Source organism: Lithobates pipiens, unplaced genomic scaffold, assembly GCF_037356315.1.
Source record: "Lithobates pipiens isolate NorthernLeopardFrog02 unplaced genomic scaffold, aLitPip1_a1.2 Scaffold_16, whole genome shotgun sequence".
NCBI lineage: Eukaryota > Metazoa > Chordata > Amphibia > Anura > Ranidae > Lithobates > Lithobates pipiens.
The window spans coordinates 425359773-425385639 of NW_027507748.1; the positions used below are offsets into that span (position 1 = coordinate 425359773).

Genomic DNA, 25867 nt, shown 5'->3' on the forward strand with positions numbered 1-25867 from the left:
CCCAGAAGATCTCTGTTATCACTGTAGTACTACAATAACTACAGTTATTGCCAGCTTCACCAGCGGCAACATGGCTGGTTGATGTACAGCCGTTAAGAAACAGAAAAGTGTGAATTGAAAAGTGCGAAATGAAAAGCATGAATCAGCACTCACCAAACTTCTACTAACACGAAATTAGCAGAAGGAGCACAAAGGGTGGCGCCTGACAATTGAACTTTTTTGGCTCATAGTACGTCTAGTACATCACCATGTTTGTGTTTGTTGGCCAACAATTGTGTACCGTTTGTATGCAAGACAAAATCCATTTTAACTTGTAAACAACAAATGTCAGAAATAGGCTTGGTCCTTAAGTGGTTAAATTGAATTATACCTTTTTATTTTTGATGAATAACATCCCTTGCGATAACATGGGCCATGGCAGGTCCCCTTTTTTGTCTAATAGACCCCAGATCTCTCCTTTGGCCTTCAAAGTGTTTGATCAAATTGGAGATCGGTTTGATTAGATGCTGTACAATCTGATAATGGCTTCTAAATAAACAAATCTTTGTCGCTTCCATTTTCTGACACCAAAGAAGAAGGGCAGGAACTGTTCTAGGGAATGGGACCTGTCCAGTCGCATCTGTACTGGCCTCCCTAATGGGATAGGAGAGCCTGGTAAAGGCAGCGGAAGAAGGGTTTACCCCTTCTGCCACCTACAAAAAGCAATTCAGTTTACCTGAAAAAAACAATAGCAGGATCTGCAACCATGATCCTGGTGTAACCACTTGGAAAGGAAAAGGGGTAAAGAAACTGTTATGAAATATTATGGAAGCTGACATTTCTGAACTTGCCTTTTAAGAATGTTAGTTGCCTTGGTGGCTAAGCCACTGGCCTGAATTAGGTATGGGGATAAAGAATTTTGACAAAATCCCTTTGCTTACTCAAGTTCTGTGACTCAAAAGTATTTAACAGAGAAGTATGTTTTTTTTTTTTTTTAGTTTCATACTTACCTATGTGGATGCAGCATCAGACCGATGCTGTATCTGTCCCCCACCGTCTCTGCACTGAGAACCGAGCCAGTGAACACCGCCGATGGCTCAGTTCCCACAGATCCCAGAGAGAAGTGCTTCTGGCTGTCAGTCAGCATCTTTCCTCATCCACGCTCATGAAGCTATGCCTCAACTGTTGGAAGTGGTGTCAGCAGAGAGCAGACTTCAGACTGCTCTCCGCTGAAAACGGATCACAGGAGTGCAAAACGATTTGCACTCCTGTGACCCAGAGGAAAAACCCAGCCTAAAATGCTCAAGCTGGATTTCTCCTTTAGGTCAGACTCTTTTGCAAACTAACTTTATAATAGTGCTCTGGGTAAAAAACAAAAACAAAAAACAATTGGGTCCCTATCTATTCATCTTACATTTTGTTAAAAGTTGATTGAATTACTAACATATATTCCCCACCTGTTTTATACCCTAAAAGAACCACCACACCCCAAATGGAGGCATTGCACACAGTTGCAGGGTAGTTGTGGCACAGCCCTATTAACTTTAATAGGTGCATTTAGTGGTGGTACTGGCCACCAGATTTGACAAGGGGTTCATTTTTGACATGCCCACAAAGCAAAACGTCATGGCTGTGGCATGCGTACAATCCTGAGTGGCTGCATGTCTTTGTTTAGGTGGACTGTGAGGGGTGCCAGGAAAACCATGCCTCAGCTACCTGCTTTTACCACCACCCTGGCTGTACATCCGAATGAGCCTTTAAATTATGTATTTACCTGTAATCGAACAGAAAGCGCTTGAAGCTAAAAATGCATGATCATGTTATAGTTTCATGGTTCTCTCTGCCATCAGCTTTCAGAGATCTACACATTGCTGCACAATCTAGACAAGCTGAAGTACTTTTTAATATTCATTAAGTATAAATGTTTTATTTTCCAAGATAGAACATGCTTACAGTACTACTAAAACCTTCTGAGCTGTTGCTTTATTGTAACTATTACTTTATTGTAGCAAAATGTAAATTGAAGTGCGACACCACTGCTAAAAGGTCCAGATACAACTTTATTCCAATAAAAGCTAGGGGGACAATCCAAAGAGTAACCAGTGTTTTACGGCCTGAGGTTGAAAACAGATGAATGGACTAGAAGTGAACTAGACCTTTAGGCCGCGTACACACGGGCGGACTGTCTGCCGAAACTAAGTTCGTCAAACAGTCCGCTCAAACTTTTGAATGAACGAACTTGCCCACACACGGCACTTTTTGAGCGGACTAAGTTCGTCGTACTAAGTCCGCGCAACTTTTGAAATGAACGGACTCGCCCACACACGAGGAGGACAGCCCGCTCATTTCGAGCGCGTGTCAAGGTAGGCGGGGCCCGCGACGGAGACGTCGCGGGCTCCGCCGCCTGGAATGGACTTAAAGGGGAACTCCAACGCCGAAAAAAATCGGCGTGGGGGTTCACCCAAAGTCCACAACAGACCCTTGTCCGAGCACGCTACCCGGCCGGCCAGGAAAGGGGGGCGAGCGAGCGCGCCCCCCCTCCTGAGCCGTACCAGGCCGCGTGCCCTCAACATGGGGGGTGCCTTGGGGAAGGGGGGGCCGCGCGGCCCCCCCACCCCAAAGCACCTTGTCCCCATGTTGATGAGGACAAGGGCCTCTTCCCGACAACCCTGGCCGTTGGTTGTCGGAGTCTGCGGGCGGGGGGCTTATCGGAATCCGGGAGCCCCCTTTAATAAGGGGGCCCCCGGATACCGGCCCCCCACCCTATGTGAATGAGTATGGGGTACAATGTACCCCTACCCATTCACCTGTAAAATAAAAGTACCCAAAAAAAAACACAACACACGAGATAAAATATTTTATTGCACAGCTCCGGGGGTCTTCCGTCTTCGGGGGTCTTCTCGCCGGACTCCTCCACTATCTTCTTGTAGCTCTTTTGCTAGCGGAGGAGTCCGGCTTTCTTCCTCCCCGCCGCCGGCCTCTTCTCCCGACTTCGGGGGTCTTGTCCCCCTCTTCGGTTCTTCTGCCGGGCCACCGCGCCTTCTTATAGCTCTTTTACAGGCGGTGGCCCGGTCTTCTGTCGCCGCCGTCGCCTTCCGTTCTTCTTCTTCTTCTTCTTCTTCTTCTTCTCCAGGAGATGTTGACACGTCACTCTCTCCGGCCGGAATGCCAGAGCCGCGCTGCGCGGCCACTTATATAGTGACAATGGGGCGGTGTCACATGGTATATGTCACATGGGTTGGTCACATGGTGACCCCGCCCCCTTACGATGTCATAGTCCCCATGTGACATCAACCCATGTGACCAACCTATGTGACATATACCATGTGACACCGCCCCATTGTCACTATATAAGTGGCCGCACAGCGCTGCTCTGGCATTCCGGCCGGAGAGAGCGACGTGTCAACATCTCCTGGAGAAGAAGAAGAAGAAGAACGGAAGGCGACGGCGACAGCGGCGACAGAAGACCGGGCCACCGCCTGCAAAAGAGCTATAAGAAGGCGCGGTGGCCCGGGAGAAGAACCCGAAGAGGGGGACAAGACCCCCGAAGTCGGGAGAAGAGGCCGGCGGCGGGGAGGAAGAAAGCCGGACTCCTCCGCTAGCAAAAGAGCTACAAGAAGATAGCGGAGGAGTCCGGCGAGAAGACCCCCGAAGACGGAAGACCCACGGAGCTGTGCAATAAAATATTTTATCTCGTGTGTTGTGTTTTTTTTTGGGTACTTTTATTTTACAGGTGAATGGGTAGGGGTACATTGTACCCCATACTCATTCACATAGGGTGGGGGGCCGGTATCCGGGGGCCCCCTTATTAAAGGGGGCTCCCGGATTCCGATAAGCCCCCCGCCCGCAGACCCCAACAACCAACGGCCAGGGTTGTCGGGAAGAGGCCCCTGTCCTCATCAACATGGGGACAAGGTGCTTTGGGGTGGGGGGGCCGCGTGGCCCCCCCTTCCCCAAGGCACCCCCCATGTTGAGGGCACGCGGCCTGGTACGGCTCAGGAGGGGGGGCGCGCTCGCTCGCCCCCCTTTCCTGGCCGGCCGGGTAGCGTGCTCGGACAAGGGTCTGTTGTGGACTTTGGGGGGACCCCCACGCCGATTTTTTTCGGCGTTGGAGTTCCCCTTTAAGTCCATACCAGGCGGCGGAGCCCGCGACGTCTCCTTCGCAGGCCCCGCCTACCTGGAGACGCGCTCGAAATGAGCAGACTTTTCTCCGGGCGGGAACAGTCCGCTCATTTCGAAAGTACAGCGGACTGGCCCACACACGGGCGGACTGTCCGCTGAAACCAAGTTTCAGCGAACAGTTTTACGGAAATTCCATAAGACTTTGTTCGTCAAACAGTCCGCTGAAACTGTCCGCTGAAGCCCACACACGAGCGGACTGTCCGCTGAAACACTGTTCAGCGGACAAAGTTGGGCGAACAGTCCGCCCGTGTGTACGCGGCCTAAATGGTATTTCTTCTAGTGTGATTACAAATACAAGTCTTGTCAGCAGCTGCTTTGGCAGCATTTTGCTTTATTGTCATAGGTGTTGTCATGGAATCGAGGTGTCATATGCAAGAGAGAATGGCAATGTGTAGAAGAACCAACATTATTTATATAGAATATATATATAAAGCAGATACCACACAAGCTGTGATATTAATTGTAGACTTTTGTCTTTAAAGTTTTTTTTTTTTATTTAAGCTGATCTACTAAAGATGTTAAGAATCTTCACTCTATAAATTGTAGCTGTGTTCACTTTGAATGCCCATTGATGTGCAGATGAAATAAATAAAAAAAACAAGAATTTGCTTTTCATAGTGGATAACTAAAGTGAATCTTCAGTTAGTGTATTGAGTGACGATTCCCAACACGAACCACTTAGATGACTGTATAACTTAAATATACAGTGGCAAGGTAACACTGCTGCATTGGATCACATACCTAGTACGTGATCCGACACTTCTGTGATGGGGGCGCTTATGAGCACCGCCGACGGCCTGCTCCTGCTGTGATTATACAGCTCAGAGGCAGAACTTCCTATGTAAACAAGGGAGATCGCCGTTCTGTCAGTAGGGAAGGCACGGATCCTGTTATCCTGCAAAGCAGGGTCATGGATCCATGCCTTCCTCTAGTAAAAGCACCTCCCACACTGATAAAAAAAACTGGCTAGGCACACATGTCCCTGATGTTAACCCCTTTCCAGGCTGTGTTATTAGTACAGAGATGCATATTTTTAGCAATGATTGCTGTATTAGTGTCACTGGTCCACAAGTGTCAGTTAGTGTCTGACTGTCCGCCATAATTTTGCAGTTCTGCTATAAGTCGATGATTGCTGCCATTACTAGTTAAAAAAATAACATCCCACAGTTTGTAGATGCTATAACTTTTGCGCAAACCAATCAATATAAGCTTATTGGGATTTTTTTACCAAAAATACAGTATCTCACAAAAGTAAGTATACCCATCACATTTTTGTAAATATTTTATTATATCTTTTAATGTGACAACACTAAAGAAATTACACTTTGCTACAATGTAAAATAGTGTGTGTAAATTTGCTGTCCCCTCAAAATAACTCAACGCACAGCCATTAATGTCTAAACCGCAAGCTGCTTGCTGTGGTGGCACCCAGCAGGAGGGAGGGTTCAAAATCGCCATTGAGGAACCCGAGAAGAGGAAGAGCTGGGCTTTTCTGTGCAAAACCAATGCACAGAGCAGGTAAGTATAATATTTTTGTTATTTTTAAATTTTAAAAAAATTAGGCTTTAGTAAAAAAATATAATAAGGACATTTTTAATGTATCATTGTATGTTTAACATTGCATGATTGCCTAATGTTTCCTGTCCCATTTCTCACAATATTAAAATGTCAAACAGCACCACAGTAAGAAGAGATATTTACATTTATGTATATTAGATGGTAAATATCTATATTTAATGTAGGTATTTAGTTCAATTTTGAATGAATACCTAGTTTGATAATAAACCAGATATATTTGGTGCAATGATTGCTAGCATTACCCTTTATCTAATAACATGCTGGAGATGTTTGAAATTCATACCACGTCTGTAGTTCAATGTTTTGTGCTGTTCTTGAAGGAAACTTTGAGAAACTGCGTTATATCAAGAAGACAATTCACTAAATTGATTGTCTGGTAGGCCTACCACCCTCTCCTATAAAATATCAGTTATACTCATATAAACTGCTTTTGCATTTTAATAGAAGTCTGTGTATTGTTTCTGAAAACCAAATGTGTTGTAATTACCATTTTTTTTTCCTAAATGTATACCTCAGGGATAATCTTCTCAAATAATACATTTTTTGGCACAGCAAAGGAGTGTAGGCTTTTAAAGCCTCATTATGTTAAAGTAGACCTTAAATAACCTAAAGATGAATTCCAGCTATGGATATTTTAGACGTAGTTACATTGACCCAGCTCAATTATATATTATAACTGGCTGATGCCCCGGAAAGCTGTAATTCACTGAAGTAGACACGGCTATTCCAGGGATCTCCCCTTACTTCTGGGTCCTGTGCGGAGTGGTTACCCTGATGCATTCTGAACACAGAAGGTTGGCCACTCAGCATGGGTGCCATTCAGAGAATGCTTTGCATTTTCTTAATGAATGCAAAGTGTTTTCTGATTGATTGGGGTGGCGATTGTGACATCACTGCCCTGCCTCTCCACTTGGTTCAATCAGAGAACATTTTGCATTCATTTTTATAAAGTATTATATGCTGATTGATATCTGAACAAAGATGGAGCGGGTGTTCCTGGTACAAAGGAAAGTAAAGGTAATATCATAATGAGTTATCTGATCTCTAGGAGAGGTAATAAGGATTTGTAAGGTTTACAGTTACATATTATTTGCATGTAGTCACATAATATCTATGCTATCTATTTATCATACTATCTCTCCACTCCTCAACTCACCCCCTCAATCTCCTCACATATCTCTAACTTACTGAATGACATACAGTATCAGTATGGATGTCACACCACTTCCTTCCCCCCCGTGACTTCACCATTAATATCAACAACACAACCATTGGTCCCTCCACTCATGTCAGAGTCCTGGGTGTAATCCTTGAATCTGACCTCTCCTTCAGCCCCCATATCCAATCACTGGCTAAATCCTGCCGCCTTCACCTCCACAACATCTCCAGAATTTGACCCTTCCTGACTAATGACACCACTAAGCAACTTATTCACGCCTTGATTATTTCCCGCCTTGACTACTGCAACTCTCTCCTTAATGGCCTACCCTTAAGCAGGCTATCCCCCCTTCAGTCTACTATGAATGCTGCTGCTAGACTAATACACCTCACTAATCGTTCCGTGACTGCTACTCCTCTCTGCCAATCCCTTCACTGGCTTCCCCTACCCCACCGTGTAAAATTAAAAATGCTAACCATAACATACAAAGCAATCCACAACCTTGCCCCCATCTACATCACCAACCTCATCTGCAGATATCGCCCAAATCGTCCCCTCCGCTCCTCCGACGACCTCCTGCTTTCTAGCTCCCTTGTTACCTCCTCTCATGTTCGCCTTCAAGACTTCTCCAGAGCCTCTCTCATCCTCTGGAACTCCCTGCCCCAGTCTGTCCACTCAGCCCCTACCCTGTCCACCTTTAAGAGTTCCGTGAAAACTCATTTATTCAGGGAAGCCCATCCCACACCCACCTAACTGTCCCTGAGCTGCTCCCATCAAATCATTCTCTGCAGCTATTACTTTTTGTACCACCACCCCCTCCCTTTAGAATGTAAGCTCTATGAGCAGGGCCCTCCTGTACCTTTTGTATTGTACTGTAATTTTGCTGTCTCCCCTATACATTGTAAAGTGCTGCGTAAACTGTTGGCGCTATATAAATCATTAATAATAATAATAATAATAATAATATAAATAAATACAGTATATCTCACCTTCGTTTACATTAACAAAGTGTTAGTATTTAGAGAGCTGCTGTGATCCTAAACTGTATATGGTCGTTTCAGAGTCTGATCAGGTAGTTCATTCTGGGAAAACTCTAGTTTACTGTGAAGACTTTCAAAAGTACATAGATGGTGCTCTACTGTCTACTGTAGTTTGTGTTGAAAAACTTTCACTATAAAGACTGTAAGAAGCTCAGCCTGCATGTTCTTTGCCGGTACCTGCTCATATTTAGATGACTGAATATCATCTTTATGACTGCTTCATTTATAAAATAAGCTATGCAGCTGACAATTGTAGTGTAACATATGCTTTATGCTCTTTGATCTTTTATTCATTTAATTATTTTTTTGACGCTGGAAGTGGCAATAAAAATATCCCCAAGCATAGATGTATGGTTTAAAAAATGTAACAGATTTTGTGAGAAGCACATGCAAAGTCATGGTTGAACTGAAAAAAATAATTTTGTTGGTCAGAAGAAATCATAGCCCCGTGACTGTCACAAGTTAAGATAAATCTCCATTATTTACATTTTTAACATTTTCTGCTCAGTTGGACAAAGACAGGGCTAATCTGTTTCTTTCATGATTTTTTTCCTCTTATTTCAGCTAGATAGACCTTTAGATTTAAATGGAATGTTTACAGAAATAATTTAAAAGTACTGTACTTACTGTTAGCTACAAGCATACACTGTATCAAGGCTATACAGCCCATGTAATTTTACTGTAGAAAATGAACTGTTAACAAAACAGGAAAACAATACTAGGAAAATCCAACTGCAACAATTTAAAAACCATTACTACAGCCAATGAAATGGCATTAAGTAGATCTAGTTAGATAATTACTAGGGGCACTTCTCCGGCTCTGAGTAGGATAATCAGATAAGGAGCCTTGCACTTTGGGATCGGGCAGGCCTATTCCTTTAGGAAGTCCGTTTTTGCATATTAGATTAGGGGTGCTGCATGTTCTTCTGACAGCTGCATTACATTGCCTTACAATGTGCTGGCACATTGTAGTGTCCTGAAATATGTGAAGGGTGTTTTTTTTTATTACTTTTTTAGCACATTTTTTAAATGAAACACTTATGGTATGAGTAGGATAGGGCACATACAACAACAGGTTTTTCACATGAAAACAATCATTCTCCTGGTACAATAACTCTTTACCATCTAGGGCGCTTGTATATAGGCTGTGGTTTGCATCTGAGCTACTTTTCTTAATACGTGTGATGAAGAAGCAACACAAAGCAGCTCCACACAGCTTAGAAGTAGCTCAATGCAACATAGAAGCAGCATGAAGAAACTCCTTGTGCAGACTAATAGGCATATCGGCATAATTGAATTGCAAGTCAAAGCAACCCAGAAGCACCTAAAAACAGACTGCATTTGAGTCCGATATCCATTAGGAGTTGGGACAGTGCTTTAGCCCCAGAGACTGCGGACATAATTTGTGCCATGTACCATTCTAAAGTAGAATGCTCATGTCTTGTGTGAATTCATTTTTATGATTTTGGGCCCAATCTAGTATTTAGTGAGTGGTCACCAAAATCTACCCTAAAGAAGCCAGTCTCCTAGTAATTTCAAATATACTTTAAACGTTATGTTAAAATAAGAATGAGTTGATTTCGATCATATGTAAATGCCACACTTCCTTTTCTGCTCATACTGTGCCATTTAAAAATGTTGGTTTATATTTGGTCACTAAGGGAAATGTAAATGCAAATACTTATGAACTTTAACAAAGCTAGAAATGGTAGGTGCATTGATAAGTGTGGTCTAAGGAGATTATTTTAATACCTGTTACTTCAGTAAATGAATAAAAAAAACTGAGAGGCAGGGATATGATCTTTTATAATGCAGTATTAAATGAAAATCATATGTCAACACAGGGGGCTGTCCCGTAATTTTTTAATACTGTTTTAATCCACATTGCCTTGCTGAGTTTAACAAATCATTGACAGTGCAAGTTATATAAGCCATAAAGTGTCTCTTTTGCTAAAACTGGTTCCACTACAGACTACAGAATATTAAGGCTTCTGAACTGTGTTACTGTTATGCTTTTACACTTCACTTGAATCAGCTTTCAGTTGTATATGTTGCCTTAAAAAAAGTTGTTTTGTTGTAAATTCATTGTTCCTTCAAAAAGACTTTACTACTGTGTACAATATTTTATGTAGAAGATGTTCCTGAGCATCACCACCAGTCACAAAAAAATGGATCTTACTGATGTTTACAATTTTTTTTTAGATATGTTCTTTAGCATCACCTTTAGGTTATGCAATAGGTTAAAAAATCACTATCAGCTCTAAAAAGGTTGATGATAAAGAATTATTTGTTTATTGCTGATTCTTTATTCTGTTTTTAAAGTTTAAAGCCCCCAAAACTGTGATAACATTTTTGGTTGACATCAGTGAGTTGATTCAGCCAGTGACTTTAGGTGAGGCTTTGTAATTGATTTACTAAAAGCAAATGGGTTTTTCCATTTGAAAGCGATTTTTCACTTTTCAAGAGAATTTTACCTTAGCTTAGTGAATGGTGGTAAGGCTATGCTGGCGTCAATCATCCAATCATGTACGAGCAAAAGTACTGTTTATTTTATTTTTTTCCTTGTATACAGTTAGAGACTATGAAAAGTGAACAGCTAATTTTGCTTTAGTAATCAACTTTAGATCTCTTACAACTCTCTGCACTGCCTCCCTCCATTGTAGTTGCAGTGAAAAGCAATGAGTGACTCTGATGGACCAAATCTTAAAAAGCAAAACAAATATATCCTATATTAGTAGGATTATTGAAGTAAAGGTACTGTATTACAATTTCATTACTGTCTGTTATTTTAAGTGTTATTTTCAACACTTTTGCAATAAATGACTTTTTAGGGATTCATCCAGCTGGGTTCTGAACATTAAAACATTAAAGTGGAGGGCCACCCTAAAAAAAAAAAAAAAAAAAAAACATAAAAACAATCCTTTAAATAAATTAAAAAACATTATTTTTTTTTAATTTACCAGAAATGTCTGTTGCTAGGCAGATCACCCTAATCTGCCTCTTCCTATTCCGTGGTGATCTTCAGTCTTCTCCTCCTTGCGGAGTCTTCTGGGGAATGGGGCGCGCTGTGTTCTGGGAACTGTGTGTGCCTTATTCACAAAGCACTGCGTGTCTCGCGCATGTGCAGTAGGAAACGGGGAGTGAAGCCGCAAGGCTAGTACAAATGGCGGCGCCGGAACCCGAGAGCCGAGGGACGGGTTTGCATCGGGCGGCCGACATCACGGGCACCCTGGATAGGTAAGTGTGCTTATTAAAAGTCAGCAGCTACAGTGTTTGTAGCTGCTGACTTTTAAAAAAAAAATCTTCAGGTGGCCCTCCTCTTTAAGCTAAGTTAAAAATAAATTGTATTGCACTCAATTTTATTTTGCATATGCAAATATGTAATGTAAGTGCTTCTTGAATCTAATTGCTTTTTTATTATTTTTTTTTTCAGTTGTTCTTCAGGTCTGTGGTCTTGTGTTGTATCCAATCAAGTTTATTGAGACTGTCACTCTAAAGATATACCACGAGTTCAACTGGGGCTATGGATTAGCATGGGGTGCAACAATATTTTCATTTGGAGGTGCCATACTTTACTGCCTGAACCCAAAAAACTATGAGGACTACTACTAGGTGTGTGAGAGGAAACAAAACAATAGTTTACTCCAGTTTTTTATCTCCCTTTTCTAGAAGACATGTGGAGCATTAAGTAACCTGCTCAGTTGATTTCCCTTTGACTTTCGGCTGCCAGTAATATAACCAGCTTTACATTCATCCTAAGGAAAAACACTGAAAAAAAAGAATAACTATTTGAGGATACCAATAACTCCATAGCTAATTGATGCAATCTGCTACAATATTAACTTGTTTCTTCAGCAGAAGTAACAAAACTTCAAAAGTGTAATTATAAACTGTACAATGAAATTAGTACTGAAATGGATGCCAAATTCCTGGAATTTCACAGATGAAGAATTCTTAAGAAATGTACCCCATACCAGACTGCCGAGGTCATCATGCTACAGGACCAGGTCCTGAAGAAACAAGATGCTGTGAAATTACTCTTGGAAGAATAATAGCCAATGGACATGGTTGTTCACATTAGAATCATTTACAAAAATAACACAAGGGTTTTCTTCACCAAGAAAGGGTAACTTAGCAGTAAACCATAGCTCAGCCACATTTTTGAACACCCATGGAATATGCCCTTTACTAGAGGCTACACATTCACCTTTGCTTGAAATACTAAAAATGGACATTTGTTTTCCATGAAAATAAAAGAAAAATAGGTTTGTGGGTTTCTTTTCAACTGAGTACCTTAGCTAGGCTATAGCTAAGCCTAAAAAAGATAGCTAGTATGTTGTTAGATTTTCGAGTAACTATTTTTTGAAGAAGGCTATGTATTTGGTATATTGTGTAGAATAAATGTTAATATAAATTGTCACTTCTCTGAATTAATATATAGCAGTATTCATAATGAATGCAGAATTGTATTACTACATTCTGTGACCAAACTTTGTGTGCACTGCTTATTGTCTCCAGAAATTTAGTTTGGCTAACCATAGCATGACTATTAGATTCATGACCATTAGATATATCAATTTCATATTTACATATTGTTAAACATACAGTATATGCTGCTAACTTTAGAATGAGAAGACATGATGCCTAAGGTAATATGCTTTTAATGCTGTAGGTTGCCAGAGAATAGGGATATGGTCTGAATTAGTCACATTTATAAGTAACTTTCAACTTAAATAGATTGAAACATGTGCTGTTGCATGTGTGCACCACCATCCATGACTAAATGCACTGATAGCTTTAAGTATGAAGGAAGCTATTTTTTTGAATGGCAACATATTATTATGTTATTCGTTACTTACATCTAGCCCCTTCTTTTTCCTAACAAACTTATCTGTTTTATCCCATCTTACTATGTTATGGCCTCCTAAGCTGTACTGTGCATGCAATCAGTAATATTCAATAATGTAACAATGGCTATGCTAAAAGCATTGTAACTGTAAAAATCCTCTTAGTCATATTAGCATCCAAAATCACAGATTTACATAATAAAGAAGTAGAAGCAACAAAAGGTTGAAGAGCAAGGTAGGATTATGTTCCTGTTGGTTCTGGGACCTAGTTGCAACAAGGGATGTGACACTACTTCTGAATGCCATTTTTTCCCTTTAGATTGGGGGACACATCTCCAGTGGTGGGTCAATGTCTAACGATTTGGACCTCTGTGAAGCAGCTGCTTTGTGGTTGGGAAGAAGCAGCACTTCAAACTTCTAAATGTGACATTGCTTTAGGTTTTGAAACTCACTAAAAACAATGGACTTCGACTTGAGTTGCATCATGCAGAAATAGGCTGTGCAGCTGTAAGCATTCTTTTTTCCTTTTTAGAGCCACTAAACATGTAAAAGGTGATGATTCAAGGTGCCCCCATTTCACTGTTATAGGGAATTTTCACTTGAGACTTGTAATTGAATGAATCAAATGATTTAAATGTAGGCAGTTAAACTGAATTTGGTTAATTTAGCTCTTCCTTTATTATTTTTTTAAATATAAAATGCAATTAAAGGTATCTAGGCTTTGGCAAAATAGTCAGGCTATTGTATTATAATTCTCAAGAAAACATATATTTTAATATCAGAATATATCTGTGATTTTAACAAAATGGTAAATCATTTTGTACTAGGACTGCCATAGGCAAAGGGTTTAGGTTATACTATAACTAATAGATAATTTGATTAATATATATTTGAATGTTGGCATATTTAATTACATAATCCGCAGATATGAAAAAATGCCAATATAAGATATGTCAACTGAAATTTCAGATGTACTTATGGTTGTAGATCTATTACAGTAGTCTTTGGTGTAGTGGAGCAGTGCAGGATTAGATATGAATGAAATGTTACATATGCTGACATGAGTGTGTACTGAAGGTCAAGCATCTCAGTATTTTTATATAAATGCCCTTTGCCTTTTATTTAAAATGTTATTGATTCTGCTAAAGTTGTCTAAATTGAGTGACATGATATTACTGGGGTGCCACCTACTTTTTCAGCAATGCTTGACATAGAAATTGACAGCAGATCAGGTTGGGAGCTTTTCAACTGGTAGTGTATTATTCCCCCAAGAGAAAAGTGACACCATTGGATTCTGCTATGTACATCTAGGCTTGCCTGTTAGATAGAGGAAAAAGCTTAGGTGGCCACTGATTGTAGTATATTAATCAGCATTCTAAACTAATGGGTACCTTTCAAAATTGACATTATTTTTAGTATATAACATGTTTGATGCAACATTGAAGTATGATGTGCCTTTTATGTGTGAGCTTCTAGAGAATCATTTATATTACAGGTCTGTCCAAATATTATCAAGAGTTATATTTCTGAGATATTGTAAAAGTTGTGTAGCACAAATTATATAGTCTTAGGAAAGCCTGAGCAAACCAATCTCTGCACTGTGTCATTGGCCTAGAGGGCACGGAGGATAAAAGTAAGTGTAAAAGCATCTAAGAAAAAAGATACTTTAAATCCACATATACAGTGCCTTGCAAAAGTATTCACCCTCCTTGGCTTTTTACCTATTTTTTACATTACAGCCTTTAGTTCAATGTTTTTTTTTTTTTATCTGAATTATATGTGATGGCTCAGAGCACAAAAGTCTAAGTTGGTGAAGTAAAATTAGAAAAATATATACATAAAACATTTTTTCAGAAATAAAAAACTGATAATTGGCATGTGCGTATGTATTCACCCCCTTTGTTATGAAGCCCATAAAAAGCTCTGGTGCAACCAATTGCCTTCAGAAGTCACATAATTAGTGAACTGATTTCCATCTGTGTGCAATCCAAGTGACACATGATCTGTCATTACATATATACACATGTTTTTGAAAGGCCCCAGAGGCTGCAACGCCTAAGCAAGAGGCACCACTAACCAAATACTGCCATGAAGATCAAGTAATCTCTCCAAACAAGTAAGGGATAATGTTGTTGAGAAGTACAAGTCAGGGTTAGGTTATAAAAAATATCTAAATCTTTGATGATCCCTAGGAGCACCAAATCTACCATAACCAAATGAAAAGAACATCGCACAACAGCAAACCTGCCAAGAGATGGCTGCACACCAAAACTCATGGACCGGACAAGGAGGGCATTAATCAGAGAAGCAGCACAGAGACCAAAGGTAACCTTGGAGGAGCTGCAGAGTTCCACAGCAGAGACTGGAGTATCTGTACCTAGGACGACAATAAGCCGTACACTCTATAGAGTTGGGCTTTAAGGCAGAGTGGCCAGAAGAAAGCCATTACTTTTAGCAAAAAACAAAATGGCATATTTTGAGTTTGCGAAAAGGCATATGGGAGAATCCCAAAATGTATGGAGGAAGGTGCTCTGATCTGATGAGACTAAAATGTAACTTTTTGGCCATCAAAGAAAATGCTATTTCTGGCGCTAACCCAATATATCACATCACCCAAAGAACACCATCCCCACAGTGAAACATTTTGGTGGCAGCACCATGCTGTGGGGATGTTTTTCAGCAGTCGGGCCTGGGAAACTGGTCAGGGTTGAGGGAAAGATGGATGGTGCTAAATACGGGAATATTCTGGAGCAAAACCTATACCACTCTGTGATTTGAGGTTAAAACGGAGGTTCACCTTCCAGCAGGACAATGACCCCAAACACACTGCTAAAGCAACACTTGAGGGGTTTAAGGGGAAACATGTAAATGTTTTGGAATGGCCTAGTCAAAGCCCAGACCTCAATCCAATAGAAAATGTGTGGTCAGACTTAAAGATTGCTGTTTATAAGTGCAAACCATCCAACTTGAAGGAGCTGGAGAAGTTTTGCTAGGAATGGGCAAAAATCTCAGTGGTATGATGTGGCAAGCTCATAGAGACTTATTCAAAGCGACTTGGAGCTGTGATAGCCACAAAAGGTGGCTCTACAAAGTATTGACTTTAGGGGGGTGAATAGTTATGCACATTGACTTTTTCTGTTATTTTGTCCTATTTGCTGTTTGCTTCACACAAAAAAAAAAACATCTTCAAAGTTGTGTGCATGTTCTGTAAATGAAATGATGAAAACCCTCAAACAATCCATGTTTATTCCAGGTTGTGAGGCAACAAAACACGAAAAATGCCAAGGGGGTGAATAATTTTGCAAGGCACTGTACATAGGAATTTTTATAATACACAGGGAATGAAAGTGGAAATAATAGTGGATGCAGCTAATACAGTCTTACTGTAAGCATACTTAAAGGGCCATTGACATTTGTAAACCACTATTTTTACATTTCCTTACGTTAAATAGTACATTGAAATTAAATTTAATCCATTTAGGACCCTGTTTTGTGAAGCGCCAAGCTTATGCAATATTTTGGTTGCTTGACACACCCCAAAATTGTTCAAGGGTTCTAAGCTTTCAATGATTTTGATAGAACCTGTCTTCCTTTCTATGATTTCAGATAAATGTGTTTCCTAGCAATCAGATTTGCCTTCTAATTTAAGTAATTTGCTGAAATAATAAAATGCAGTTTTGGCTGCTAAGGATAATACAGACAAATCTTGTTGAAACACGTTGATAAATTAGGACTAATATTCTTTTGTTTTCTGTTAATACATAGATGTATATTTTCATATATGAAAATACTAATCTGACGAATAGCCTAAAAAGTATCAATAAATTAATGAATATTTAGCACTAACAATATAGCCAAATCTTTTTTTTTAGGCAGTTTGCATTATATTGCACCAGACTTGTAAATGCTTTCCAGTATATAAGCACAGAAGTTTTTTTTATTTTTGATAATACTGTTATGCAGTATGCAATAATATTTAAGTTAAAGATAGAGAAAAAATAGATATAAATGTGTATAAAAAGAAAGATACAGCAACATGCTTTCATGCTTTCTGTTTATTGCTTTGAATTTAAATTTGTATCTGTAATGAAAACTTAGCAGAAGTTGCATTTTAATGTGAAAATACTGCAAAATTTATTTTTTACTAAATGTTAACGATGTTGAGTTATATACATAGGGGCAGAATAGCTCCAAATAAAAAATATGTTCCAACAACGGTCATCTTAGGAACTATTGGTTTTGCAGATATGGCCAAGATTTCAGTTTAAAATAGGGAGAGGGAGTCAAAGGATGGTAGAACAGCTTAAAAAAACTCTCATTCTTTGTGCATAAAACATTTTATATGTTCCTAATGTATCTACCATAAACAGAAGTCAGATAAATATAGGGAGAACTGCAGATCACTCTACCTTTCTCTCACTTTTTGATTGTTAATTTGTAGCAGGGTCATTGAGGATGAAGAATATAAACCCCCTCTTTTTTGTCTACTATGTTTCTATGTTGATGCATTGGATAGAGAAAACGTTTAACGTGTATGTCTTGGCACAATAAAAAAATAAATAAAAATGCAGCACATCTGTATAATATATACACATTTCCATGTGCATCGGGTTTTTAAAAATATTGCAAGTGCATGAAAATACCGTGACATATGTGAATGAGCTCCTAACTTCCTGTTTGACCTGACAACATAGTGGGGGTTATTTACAAAAAAATGGAGAGTGAAAAATCTAGTGTAACTGCATAGAAACCAATCAGCTTCCAGGTTTTATGGCCAAAGCTTAATTGAACAAGCTGAAGTTAGAAGCTGATTGGCTACCATGCACAACTACACCAGATTATGAGTACACCAGTTTTAGTAAAACTACCCCTGCTGCACAAAATTCCAAGCAGTGCTTCCAGCTGTGCCTAGTCCCCTTATGCTGAACTACAGAGAACTGTCTCTTCACTTCCATAACATAAGGAGTTGATCTTCTGTAGGCTATCAAAAGAGAATTGGACAGGGCTGATAACACAGCTTGGGATTTCAGTGCAGCAGAGGAAGGATGAACAGGAGATTAGGACCTCTGTGAATTCCTTGCAAGATTAATTGTTTGTCTGCTTTTTCCTACTTGCAGTATTTAGTGGGGGAATGTGCATGTATTGCAGAGATGTACAGCCTACAGTAAAGATTGACTTAGATGTTAAGTCAGTAATTGGAACTGTATGCGAGTTCTCATTTTGGGATAGTATTAGATTAAAGGGGGTGGAAAACTTTGTGTTTTTTCACCTTAATGCATCATATGCATTAAGGTGAAAAAACACCTGCCAATGACCGACCCCCAGTCAATTTTACTTACCTGAGCCCTGGAACTTGACCCGGCGGGATGCTTTGTCTCACGGGGGGTTCTTGATTGGATAGATTGATAGCAGTGCAACCATTGGCTCCCACTGCTGTCAATCCAATCCAATGATGTGGGCGTCGGGGGCGGGGCTGAGTCATACATTCTATGTCCATGGATGCCGAATGTTGGACTTGGGAGTGCGCTCGCAAGTCAACCCCCACAGGAGAGCGCTTCTCCTAGGGGGTTATCTGATGTGGGGAGGAGCCACAAGAGCCATCAAGGGATCCCAGAAGAGGATGTTCGGGGCCACTCTGTGCAAAATGAGCTGCACAGTGGAGGTAAGTATGATATGTTTGTTATTTAAAAAAAAAAACCCTTACAATTTTAATTTTAAAACCCAACTCCAAGCAGAGCCATTTTTATGTTTTTTTAATCTTTAATGCTAACATTAATTCTGTCATTTTTATTGCTTCATGAGCTCTCTAAGTATAGCACAGATTATTATGCTGCAATTTGTGAATAGGAAAGCAGAGGGAGGGGGTGGAGTACAATAACCAAACTGGTGTCATTTATGAACAATCCTTTAACTGCTTAAGGACCGCCTCCTGCACATTTACGTCGGCAGAATGGCAGGGCTAGGCACAATCACGTACCTGTACGTGGCTCTCTAATTGCCCAGCCGTGGGTCGCACACTCCGTGACCGTGGCTGCGGGACAAGCGGACCTGATTGCTGCTGGTGTCCCGCGATCGGGTCACAGAGCTGAAGAACGAGGAGAGTTATATGTAAACAAACCTCTCCCCATGCTTCCTAGTGTGCTGTCACCGATCGTCTGTTCCCTGTTATAGGGAAAGATGATCAGTGATGTCACATGCCAAGCCACGCCCTCCAACAGTAAAAAAACACACACACGTCACACTTAACTCCTCCCCTGCCCCCTAGTGGTTAACTCCTTCACTGCCAGTGTCATTTACATAGGAATCAGTGCATTTAAATAGCACTGATTGCTGTATAAATAACAATGGTCCTAAAAATGTGTCAAAAATGTCTGATGTGTCCGCCATAATGTCGCAGTCACAATAAAAATCGCTGAATGCCGCCATTACTAGTAAAAAAAAAATTATAATAAAAATGCTATAAAACTATCCCCTATTTTGTAAACGCTATAACTTTTGCGCAAACCAATCAATAATTGCTAATTGTGATTTTTTTTACCAAAAATATGTAGAAGAATACGTATCAGCCTAAACTGAGGAAAAAAAATTATATATTTTTTGGGGATATTTATTATAGCAAAAATGAAAAAATATTGCATTTTTTCCAAAATTGTCGCTCTATTTTTGTTTATAGCGCAAAAAATAAAAACCGCAGATGTGATCAAATACCAGCAAAAGAAAGCTCTATTTGTGGGAAAAAAAAGGATGGCAATTTTGTTTGGGAGCCACGTCGCACGACCGTGCAATTGCCAGTTAAAGCAACGCAGTGCCAAATCGCAAAAAGGGCCTGGTCCTTTGGCTGCAAATTGGTCCAGGGCTTAAGTGGTTAACGCAGTCTAGTGCCGGAAGTGCTATTCATTCTGCACATATTGGCAGCTCTCAGCAGAGCTTAGAAAGCTCCTGAAGTAATAAAATATGGCAGTATTAATGTGGAATTTTAAGTAAAAAAAATAATAAATAAAAATAGTTATGCCTGGATTCTATCTTTAACTGTAGTATGCCCAGGTCAGATAATCTCAATACAGGCCACTGATTAGAAAATAACAATTCATTTTTTCCTTGTTCCTCTCACTTTATCTCATGTTATGTAAATCAGGCCTAAAATAAAGAGGCTTATTACACAATTTTTAGTGTGGGCAGCTCACTCACTATTCTGTCTAATGTCAATCACACAATCGCTGTACTTACTGTAACTTCACTACTGGAATGACACAAGTGTTCTTTGAACTATTGTTGCTTGCCTTTTAAATCCCCTAAACTTGTACTCCAGTTAAAATTGTGTACTTTTATTACTCACATTTTTACATTTTTGTTAGAGCCTGCAAACCAGTAATACAGCATCTGAATTAAGTAGCCAAATTGTAGAAACATAAATACACTCTTAAGTGTTTGTTAACCCAAAAAAATAGACATCCTGGTCCCTTAAAGCAGATTAAACAGCAAAGTGCATGTGCTGTGTAATCTGCCCCTCTCTAAAATGTAAAATAAACTTGGCTGATCCTGCCACTTCCTGTATTCCCCACTCTGCAGTGACCACGCAAATCAGGGCTGCTGAGCCCTGACCACCATGGTCAGCAAACATCCCTTCATCATCCGCAGCCCTGCTCTCAGTTCTCCTCTCACCCCCTACTCCCTGCCTGTCAGCTCTGTGTTCTGTGTCTCTGGCTCTTAGTAGAAATACAATTTTATAAATGGTCACTGCCAGCCCCTCTATTATAGTTAGGCATAACACACTGCATTTTATAAAATCGAAGGCTTGTAAATAATGATTTAGCATGATCTTCAGGCCGGTCACTTGACTCTTGGCCAGATTCCAGGGCTACTGCAGGAGGGACTGAGAGGCCATGTAACCTCCCAGCGAACATCAGAGGGAGATCTCAGCCCCTCCTGCAGAAGCCATGTATCAGAGCTGTACAGCAGCCGTGAGTCAAATGGCTGGCCTGAAGATTTAAATCGGTATTTACAAGCCTCGTTTTTATAATAGACTAATATAGTGTGTGCTATGCCTGCCTATAATAGAGGGGCTGGCAGTGATTTGTATATATGGGTTAACAAACACTTTAAATATAAAAAATAAATTAGATGCTCAATCCTGAAATAGTAATTTACCTCATCAACGAAAACCAAACAAAATCTTTTAAATATCATGTAAAGCACTTTAAATGGAATTACAGCAAAAACAAATCTTGACCTGAAATCAATTGTTCTTGTAAATCTCTGTATACAACACTAAAAACAGCTATTACTGTGACATGTTTTCTGGAGTAATTAACCAGAATATAAGGAATTGTATGCAATGCTAAGTGCATTCTGGGACACTATTGTAATTTAAAGAGGTGATCAGGTTGACAAGTAGACATAAAGCTTTCTTTTCTGTTAGATATTGCAAGTATATATGCTTTTTTTTTTCATTTTAACAAAGACTTTTTTTTCAAATATATTGCAGTTTCTAGTTTTTTTATTCAACACAATTAAAGATAATATTTTACTCTATGTAGCAAATAAGGAACAGCGCACACACAAATATCTGCATTCCCTTTGACTAAAGCTGATCTTACAAACACACATTGACAATCTACAGTAAAAGCTAAACTGCAAAATATATCACATTAAAGCTGGCCATACACTAGTAGAATTTAGTTTAAAATATTTCATTTTAGGACATTTGTTTGATTTTGTAATTGCTGGTGGGATCAAAATGACATTCACGATAAAAAGATTTAAAGGAGCAGGATGGAACATATTTTGGAAAGAATGAGTTTCTAACAGTGAATGTAGTTTTCATTTGGGAAGGTCTGTTCACTCCAAATTGAATGTTAAAAGCAAATGTTTTTGATGCACTTTCTAAAAACAATCGTCAGGCCATCAAATGTACCAATAGAAATATCCATACTAGTTTGTGACCTGCTTAAATCACATGTGATCTACCATTTAGAAGTGTGTATGATGCATGCTGGGAAACACATGCTTAAAGGAGAAGTCCAGCCTAAGCACGTTTGGCTGGGCTTCTCCTATGGATAACAGGAGTGCAATTCATTTGGCAGTCCTGTGACCTGTCATCCTGTGACATCACAGAAATCAGTCCAGGCGCTGTGTCATCCCGACAATGGGAGTCTGGATCCACCAGGTGCCTGGACTGACACCCGTCTCAGGCTCTCAACTCAGAGCCTGAGATGTCCACTCCCCACCCCCTCCACAGCTCAGCACTCCAGTGAGCATGGAGGAGCAGAGCGGAGAGAGAGAGCTGATTGACAGCAAGCAGCTCTCTGCTCAGGGAGCTGTGAGAACCGAGCCATCGGTGGTGTTCGACTGCTCGGTTCTCAGTGTAGAGGCGCCAGGGAACAGATGCAACACCGGACCGATGCTGCATCCACCAAGGTAATTATGATGGAGAAAAACAAACAAACCCATACTTCTCCTTTAAATAAAGTTCTTAGAAGCCCATTGGGGCTAGATTGATTGACTGAGGTAGTAAGATTGCTTGCTTGTCCCTTTAACAGTACTATGCTCATGCAAATATATAAACATATCATGCAAGTGCAGGCTAGCAAACATTTTTGGAATCAAACGGACATTTTTTATTTATTTTTAGCAGTTCAAATTTAATGTTGGATATTTTTTGTATGTGTAAGTAAGAAGAAAATACATATCAGCTTCTCTTATTTAATTATAATTAACCACTTTTATTATTTTACCTATGAAAAAATTACTATATATATATATATATATATAACAAAAGTGTTTGTTTTCCTTTCTAATTTTCAATATCTGACATATTGTGCATTTTGATTATACATACATTAATGCTGATAGCTCTGTTATGCCACCTAAAATATACCTATATGATCAGAGAGCAATATATTTGTATATATATATATATATATATATATATATATATATATATATATATTCTTTATAGAGTAAAACAAATAAAAACATATTAAAAGGAGCATTAAATAATACCCAATATACACATGGAGGAGTCTATAGTCTCAGTTCCATAGCCCATAGTCTTAGTACTACTTTCCAGGGCGTGCACATGTATTGTATGCATTAAGTATTGCTGTTTCTTTTCTAATGCGTCAGTGACATTCAGTGGGTAGAAGAGCAGATGTACATTCATCCAGTTTAAAATCAGTGGAATAGGCACTGCTCATTGAAACAAAATTATGTAACAAAACATTTTTTATTTTTTTTTGTAATTTAAGTCTACTGCACGTATGTAAACCTGTCATAAACTTAGCCATTCATACTAATCGTAACATGAAGAAAATGTATAAATGCAGTTATTCTAAGTGAAAATTATTTATTATAAACAAACATTTAGTAGATTCAGAGATGTATGCAGCTAAAATTCCCAACTTCTGAAAATGGAAGGTTCCAGTCCTTGCTTCTCTCAAGCCTCCTTACTTTTCATTTGTAATGCTAAAATACCAATATACAGGCTTGAGGGGACACAGTCGGATTCATTTTTTATAGGAAAAAATTATATTTGCATATATATTTAGCTACCAATATCTCTGGCTCTGCTGATCATTTTAAAATGCATTTTATATGCATTTTTTTCACTAGAAGATTTGTTTTATGACACTTTTTTGGTGACAGGCTTATTTTACAAATATGTTTATTTTAAATGATGTAAATTAAATAATTTATTTTGAATTCATTTCATAAAGGTTCCAAAATGTTTGTGTTTTAAAGCTACTTGATACTAGAATGAAGATTTTTTTTTTTTGTTCTGGTAATGATCAATAATAAAATATAAGTAGGGCCTATTCACACTTGCCCATTTTGATGCTACAAAACTTGCATTTTTGCTGCATGATAATGTATGACAAATAAAAATCCCATTCTTTGTTATGTGCTTCCATGCTGCGTGCACACAGAACAATAGCTAACTTTAACCCTTTATTTGTTAACTAATCATCTAGAGTAAGCGATTCCAGACTTCGAACTACCATAGAAGGTCTTGCATGTAGTTTCTACAGCAAGCAAGCATCAATTGCCAGCAAGGTAGAATGAACATTTTTACTTTGCTATCAGTATAATTTTGAGGGCTGTTCACATGGTGAATACTGATAGGTACCACCCACATCAAGGGTTCCTAACACACATATACATACACATATCCAGGCATAGGTAGATTTATTATTTTTATAATGTTGATTTGTGTAGCTGAAATGTCCATTTTATTGTATCATATATTTTTTTTTACTGTTTACTGTTTGCACATTAATTTTCACTTAAGTATGTTGAAAAAGCTATTATGAGATTAGGAAGCGTTAGCTATATAATACAAGAAGGCAGAGGTGCATATATTTTGTTATATAAAAAAAACACTAAAATGCTTATAGCACTATTGTATATCATTATTCAGTATAAAAAACAGCATCACATGTAGCTGGTACATACAGTATATTCCGTTTTCTGATAAATGGTACTTACAATGAGAAATTATAAACTGGCGTTAGTTATCTTTTCAAATATTTTTATTGTCTCTAATTGTATTATTTCAAACAGTAAATCATTTTTAAAATAGAACTGTTTCTTTGCATTGATGAAGCCTATACTGTATGCAAAAAAAGGTGTCGATAAAGCTCCCTTCTGTGTTTTTCTGGACAGTTCATTCTCTGTAGGTTCTTAATTAGATGAGCTGTATACTTACTTGTAGCTTTACCAGTTGGTGTGCTTATTAACCCTGTCCTTGTTCTAAATCACAACGTATTTAGTTTGTAAACACCTTGCTTTATTATTTCAGTTATTTTAAACAATAAACCCAGTGCTAGGAGGGCAAAGCATTTTGATTTTTAAGGCATAACATGTTTATATGCCAATATAACATATAATAATTCGATTCAAACTCTTGCACAAATATTTTAAAGTTGGCAATTGCAATTTAAAAATGATTATAAAGAGAATTATCTGTTTGAAATAAAGCATACATACATATATAATATTAAATAAGCAATGAACTGACCGGTAAGTAAAACCCGATCTTATAACTAGCAATGTAATTTATTCAGACTGTATTTTTGTACAGAACAGTATACACTAACCTATTGACTCTGTGTTTTCTCGATAATGCCTAATACTGTGCCTAGAGATTTAATTTCTGTCTACAAAATAAAATATATTTGAAGCTGTGCATTCTTTTTTTTTATTCTGTTCATTGAACATTTTTTCACTTTAAACCATGCCTATAGATGATAAAGCAGACTGCTCTACATTTAAAAAGGAATTCCACTGTCAAAAATAAAAATAACATAACATTGTTAAAAATTATTTTCAATTTCAGTCTTCATTTTCTAAAACTCTCAAAAAATTCAAAGCAATATGGCAACTTTCAGGCGTTCTGAACACATTTGGTGTACAGAATGTGCACAAAAACTGTATTTCTTGCTTATGTGATTGGCTTGCTGATTTCATCAGATCTACAGTAAGATAAAAGTAAAATTAGGTATCCTCTGCAATAAGTGCTTCTTTTTTGGTGAAGTACTCTATAAGGGTTAACTACTGGATGCAGACAATGCAACTTCCCTCATTGTAACCAGTGGCGGCTGGTATTTTTTTGGGGGGCAAACAATGCAACCACAGCCACCCCACCCAGTTGGTGGGGTCACCCACGGGTCTCACTTCCTGATTGACCCGGGAGGAGAATCAGTGTGACAATAGCGAATATTCATTCACTTTGGTCACACAACTGGGTGAACTGTGACCAAAGCTCACCCTTTTTTGAAGCCTATTAGAGCCTCTGGCTCTAATCACATGCTTCAAAAAAAAGAAACCCCATTGGAATCCATGCATCCGGCACCCACATGTAGATTAGGGACCGGATGCATGGATAGGGGGGCGGTGCTCCTGCAACCTGCATTACAGGCCATCACTGATTAGACATTTAAATGTAATCACTAGAGCAGGACATAGGAGCGCTAGTTGTTTATTATGAATGCAGACCCTAAGATTCAATAATCAGTCTAGAAAGGTCAGATCAGAAAAAGGAAGGATTCTTCAACACAGTTTGTTAAAATCCTTGCAATGCATTT

At 39.0% G+C, this 25867-nt stretch overlaps 1 protein-coding gene across 1 annotated transcript in view; it reads left to right on the forward strand.

Moving 5' to 3' along the window:
• The window catches only part of TMEM47 (transmembrane protein 47), a 155970-nt gene extending 131001 nt beyond the window's left edge, over window positions 1-24969 (forward strand). The window contains exon 3 of the mRNA XM_077482556.1: window positions 11372-24969. Within this exon, the coding sequence (XP_077338682.1) occupies window positions 11372-11550 (179 nt within the window). The 3' untranslated portion in view covers window positions 11551-24969. The remainder of the gene's footprint in view (window positions 1-11371) is intronic.
• Window positions 24970-25867: the final 898 nt, after the last annotated feature.